Source organism: Octopus bimaculoides, chromosome 7 (assembly GCF_001194135.2).
Source record: "Octopus bimaculoides isolate UCB-OBI-ISO-001 chromosome 7, ASM119413v2, whole genome shotgun sequence".
NCBI lineage: Eukaryota > Metazoa > Mollusca > Cephalopoda > Octopoda > Octopodidae > Octopus > Octopus bimaculoides.
In genome coordinates this window covers 61,096,758-61,102,940 of record NC_068987.1, presented here as the reverse complement: position 1 = coordinate 61,102,940, position 6,183 = coordinate 61,096,758, and the positions used below count along the sequence as shown (strand labels likewise).

The 6,183-nt window shown below is 40.2% G+C and overlaps 1 protein-coding gene across 2 annotated transcripts in view; it reads right to left on the bottom strand.

The window, feature by feature from the left end:
* LOC106874651 (QRFP-like peptide receptor) overlaps nt 1-6,183 on the bottom strand; it is a 55,556-nt gene that overhangs the window by 35,650 nt on the left and 13,723 nt on the right. For both annotated transcript variants that reach the window (XM_052969716.1, XM_014922445.2), the window contains exon 2: nt 5,537-5,619. In XM_052969716.1, the coding sequence (XP_052825676.1) occupies nt 5,537-5,619 (83 nt within the window). The remainder of the gene's footprint in view (nt 1-5,536; nt 5,620-6,183) is intronic.

The window sequence follows — 6,183 nt, the reverse complement described above, 5'->3', positions numbered from 1 at the left end:
TATGTATGTATGTATGTATGTATGTATGTATGTATGTGTGACTGTTTGTGTCCCTACCATCGGTAGTTCGGATGAATGGTTACCTATCGGAACTATTCAATATCATGCGCACGGTCCATCAAGGGTGTCCTCTCTCGTCTCTCCTGTGTGTGATGGCCCTGGAAACTGGAGGCGTTGAGAGGTATCCCGCGCGAACTAATACGAGTCATAGTGTCGAACACCAGGCATACAGACCTGGTCGGCACTGCTCTAAAAGAATACGAGGCGGTGACAGAGGAAGTCAGTGGGCCTGCAACTGGGCACCTGGAGAGGCAGGTCCATGCCTGTTAAATAGCTCGGGGTCTGGTTCGGTCCAGATCTCCAGGTGGAGAAGAACTAGGACGAGGTGGCGAGCTGGGTGGCCAATCTCATCCAGAAATGAACTGAGAGAAAGCTATCCTTGAAAGGTCGGATGGAGGTGGCGAATGCTTACATCGCATCCGTCATCTACTGACCCGATTTCTCTGGTCGGAAAGTGTGTCAGCTGCTGAAATTCATCAGAGGCTTTTAGCACAATACGGGAACAGCACTACCACGTAGAAGTGTGTATGAGTGGGTCGAGAAGTTTAAAAGTAGGGGGACAAGCGTGACGCACGAAGAGGGAGAAGGACGCCCGTCGACCTCCACCACTGACGGGAAGATTCAGCAAGCTCGAGAGATGGTAATGGTCAACCGGCGAGTTATGATCAGTGAGGTAGCTGAATCTTCTCGTCAGTGGTGGAGGTTAACAGGCGTCCTGCTTCCTCTTCGTGCGTCATGTTGTCCGGCCACTTTTAAGCTTCTCGATCCACTCATACTCACTTCTATGCGGTAGTGCATTGTCCCCATATTGCGCTAAAAGCCTCTGATGAATTTCAGCACCTGACACACCTCCCGACCAGAGAAATCGGGTCAGTGCTCTTTGTCCTTCTTTGGTGCACATTGCTAGTGGAGCGACCATGCTTGCACTATAAAGCCAGAAAGAAAAATGGCGTGATCAGGCTCAAACTTGGATCACGTGACCACAATAATACCAACTATAAGCACACATGCGCAGAAGGCAGTGTGACAAGAATAAAGGTATGTTATGGGGCAAAAGTGCAGATAAGTTTTGACTTTCCCTCGTACAATGGTTATATCTGGTGTATTATTTTCTAATTTCTTGTCCGTTTGAATAGGCAAGTCCCTTCGACTCCAATATTCTTTCGACTCGATGATTGTATCAAGTGTTTCCATCTTCAAATCCCCATTTCTGGCACAGTTTCCAGTGTATTACATTTACAACCCGGTCGTGCCTCCATTTCTTATATTCTTCCTGTGCCAACTTGGAACATTTTGCCACAATGTGTGCCACTGTCTCGCTCCAAGTTCCACAGGCTCGCTCCACGTTCCACAGGCTCGCTCTAAGTTCCACTATTTTTCTGAGACATTCTCTCCATATATATTTTTTCACAAGTTATTTGTTTTTATCGCTTCATCTTGGGCTGCTACAATTAAGCTCTCTGTTTCTTTATTTAATTGCTCATTTCTTAAACAAGCCCAGGAATTTGTTCCACATGCGTCTTCAGTGGCTTTCTAAAACTGGCCATGCAGAGGTTTCTCTCTGATCTGTCTGACGTACTCTCTTTGTATTTCATTCTTGTCCTTTTCTCCAATTACGTGCTTCACTACATGTTCTTTACTGTCTTTACTAGATTTTCTGCGCTGCTCTGTAAATACTCTACTAACTTTTTCTTTTCATCTGTACACATTCTTCCACTGCTATTAAGCCTCTTCCACCCTGGTCTCTCTTCAAGTACAGCCGATTAGTATCAGCTTTCGGATGGTGGGCTCCATACAGCAACAACTTCTTAGTTTTTTTGTCAAGATTCTTTATATCGTTTCTGGTCCAGTCTATAATTCCAACTCCATATCTTATTAAGAGTGCTTGAATTTTTTGCTTTAATAAGATTTTTAGAATTCAACTTTGACTGCATTAATTTTCTGACTCTCCTTGCGTACTCCCTACTGGTAATTTGTTTCATTTCTTCATTTTTTAATCTCGTCTGTTTCCAGTATTCTCAAGTTCTGATGTCACTGTCCTTTCTCAACCGCTCTTATTGTTTGCCCATTAGGCATTTCAATTTGCTGGCTTCTTTCAAATCTTCCTCGTTTCATTTTGAATATAGCGTACTTTTCTATCTCAAATTCCATACCTACGTCATTTGAGAAAATGTTTCAAGCTGTTTCTTATTTTTCGCATAAATCTTTATATTATTCATGAAAAGATGATTTATCTGACCATATCTTTTTCCCAAATCGTAAGCAATTTTAACTTTGACCCGATCAGCGGAACAGCCTGCTCGTGAAATTAAAGTGCATATGGGTGAGCATGTACCCTTAACGTAGTTCTCAAGGAGATACAGCGTGACACAGAATGTAACAAGGCTGACCTTTTGAAATATAGGTACTACTCATTTTTGCCAGATGAGTGGATTGGGGCAACGTGAAATAAAGTGTCTTGCACGAGGACACAACGCGTCGCCGGGAATCGAACTTACGACCTTGCGTTCGTGAGCTAAATATCCTAACCACTAAGCCACACGCCTTCGCCCTCTATACTAAACACAGTATCCAAATCAAAGTGAATCATCAGAATCTAAAGGAGAAAGTGATGGTCTGTATCGGTAAATAGTAAACAGAAAAAGTAAATAAGAACTAAGAGGAATAGAAATTAGAATTTTCCTCTTAACGGCAAAATAACTTATTTCAGCTTGCTCACTTTTTATAATACATATATATATATACGGATGAAAACTCGAGAGATAAAATATCAATCATAACTGATGCAAACTACATTATCGGTAGTAATTATTCTATTAAGGCTGTAAACATCGTGTTATCGTATTTCCATCTATTGAAATACAATTTATTGTTTTTGTATTTATAACGAGTATTTCATTGTATCCCAAGTTGCCATAACAAGCATAAAACACGCGAGGATTTGACAGTAAAGACAGCAGAAATACAAAATATCAGTACTAGTATATAGTGACATATGTAGAATAACAATACCTTATAAAACAAACAGCATAACATGACACTGCAAACACTGTAATTTTCATATTATAATAATATCACCGTACACGCACAGTACAATGTTGTAATACAGTACAATGAAACATATCGCCTTACATTCGGGTTGTATAAAAGCATTGAACAACTGTTCTGTGGGAAGTATATATTCTTGAAGAATTTAATAACCCAGGTTCGAACACAAATTTAACATGTTCCAAGCGTTGCAAAATAAATAGCCTAGCCTGTTTGAACGGGTAGACGATGTATGCTCTGCTCTGACAAGATCCCGGGTAGATCTCCTCTATGCTCAGAGACGCAGTGTCAATGTACCACAGATTCAAAGCATTCTCACGATTTTCACTGTCTGGTAAGAATAGTTTGCCAAGTTGGTGATTATTAAACTACCGACTTAGAATACGCAGTATGTATCCATGTCACCGGCCTGTGTACTAAGCATGTTCCTTAAGTCTCAAATCTAAATAAATACTATGAGGTAGTACAATTGAATGCTGTATGCAGCAAGTGTGCTGTATAAATTTCTTGCTCGCCGTATTGGATTCGAATCAGATCTGAGTTGTTTACGATACACATGAAATGGTATCTCTTTGACCCAACAGGTATCATTTTTTTTTCTACACATATACATGTACGTACGTACATACACAAAAGGTATCACTCTGTAGGATCTTGTTTGGCCTTGCCTGCCTGAAATTCGAAACCGAATCTAGAAATTATCTCTAATCATACGACCTGTTGTCCTGTCAGAAGGGAACGCTGATTAATGCGTTTTCCGTTTGACCCAGGACCTTGGTATACCATAGAAAGTTTAGGTAAACAAAGTGCGACCTACATTAATTTAGCCATTGTTATAACGGTATATCCATCTTCCTAGCTAGTCTGCAGAATTATAAATACTAGCATTTTGTAAAGAAAAAGGAATGTGTGAGAGCGACCGACAAAGAGTAGGGTAATTGGCACAGAATTACTGTCTCGACAGAACGTGATAGAAGGACAGTTATGGAATCCACCAGCGATACAGTTGTCTCTTACTTTCTCACTCACTCACTTTTGTTTCAACATCACTTGATCTATTTAGATACTGCTGCTAGAACGACAGGGAATATGGGAAAACATAAGTCCAACGCTATCTACCTTTTACAAAGAAAATATAACTCTCGTTACCTCGTATGTTTTCCGACTGTTTTTATGCACACCTGCCCGTCGTGGTTTGGCTTTTATTATATGTAATGGTGAAATAAATATGTTATCTACAACTTCGGCCACTGTCTTTCTTTATTGGATTCAGCATCAACATCATCATCTTCGCCTTCCAAAATAGAACGCATCCATTACAACTCTCTCTCATTGAAAAACTCATTATATTTCATAAAAAAAAAAGAAGTTAAGGTGGCGAGCTAGCAGAATCGTTAGCACGCCGGGCAAAATGCCAAGTGGCATTCTGCCTGTTATTATGTTGTAGGTTCAAATGTAGCCGAGGTCAACTTTGTCTTCCATCCTTTCAGGGTCGCTAAAATAAGTGCCAGTAGAGGACTGTGGTCGATGAAATCTACTAACACAGTTTCATAAGATGTCATCCATATGCTACATAAGGTCGTACTAATGAACACTCCTTAAATATTGACTCGATGTAAAATTTTGTCTTCTTTTCGTCTCTTGTACGCTTATTATAACAGGCTCTGATCTTTTCAGCTTAGTAATTCTACTTACATCCATACATAGGCCCCTCTCTCACTTTTTCGTTGTCTTTGTGTCTATTAGGCTCTCTCCACCCCTCTCTCTCTGTCATGTTATTTTTTAAACCTGTATTCAAAATCTGTAGAGGCGCAATGGCCCAGTGGTTTGGGCAGCGGACTCGCGGTCATAAGATCGCGGTTTCGATTCCCAGACCGGGCGTTGTGAGTGTTTATTGAGCGAAAACACCTAAAGCTCCACGAGGCTCCGGCAGGCATGGTGGCAAACCCTGCTGTACTCTTTTACCACAACTTTCTCTCACTCTTACTTCCTGTTTCTGTTGTGCCTGTAATTCAAAGGGTCAGCCTTGTCACACTGTGTCACACTGAATATCCCCGAGAACTACGTTAAGGGTACATGTGTCTGTGGAGTGCTCAGCCATTGATCGGATCAACTGGAACCCTCGACGTCGTAAGTGACGGAGTGCCAACAATTAAAAATCTATTTAGCACCTTATGTAGGGGGTGTTGAAAAGTTCCTGGCTTTGTGTAAAAGAAAATATAGTAGAATTTGTTATTTATGATTTTATTCAATATATTCCCCTCCCAGAATTACACACTTTTTGCAGTGGTCCCTCAGTTTTTCTAAGCCCTGTAAAAGAACACGGAAGGTTGGGTCTACAACCAGGGATTTCACAATACCCTTAAAGCCAGAAACCTTTCAATATTCCCTCGTAGAATAAACAGGAGAAGCATAAGAAGTAACTCACCTGACTGGCTGTATGTGTACTGGTAAGGAAATAACACCATGTAGGTGAACAAGACAACTGATGGGGTGTTAAGTGTGGCATATCTATAAAAGAACAAAAAACTTGATTTAAGAAAATAAAGAAGAGTCAGATCTGTTGTTTCTAAATGTTACTATGATTTTGATATATACAGAGTCTATTTAGCATTTAAATGATATATACGAAATTTAAATTTTTTTCATTTTGTTACAATTTTCCTTTGATATGTTACTAATAAGTGTAGAAGTGACTGTGTCGTAAGGAGCTTGGTTCCAAACTATATGGTTCTGGGTTCAGTCCCACTGCGTGGCACCTTGGGCTAGTGCAGTTGTTCTCAGCCCTTTTATTTAAATGAATTTTCCCACGGACCTTTTTTAATATGCTTATCCTTATGTATGTATGCATGTATGTATGTATATATGTATGTATGTATGTATATGAAATTTTGAATTTAGTTCAAGGACCTCTAGCACTACATTTGCGGACCATCAGGGGTCCACGAATCCCAGGTTGGAAACCACTAGGCTAGTGTCTTCTACTATAGCCTTGAGCCGACCTAAGCCTTGCGACTGGATTTCATAGATAGAGACTAAAAGAAGCCCATCGTATATATATATATATATATATAT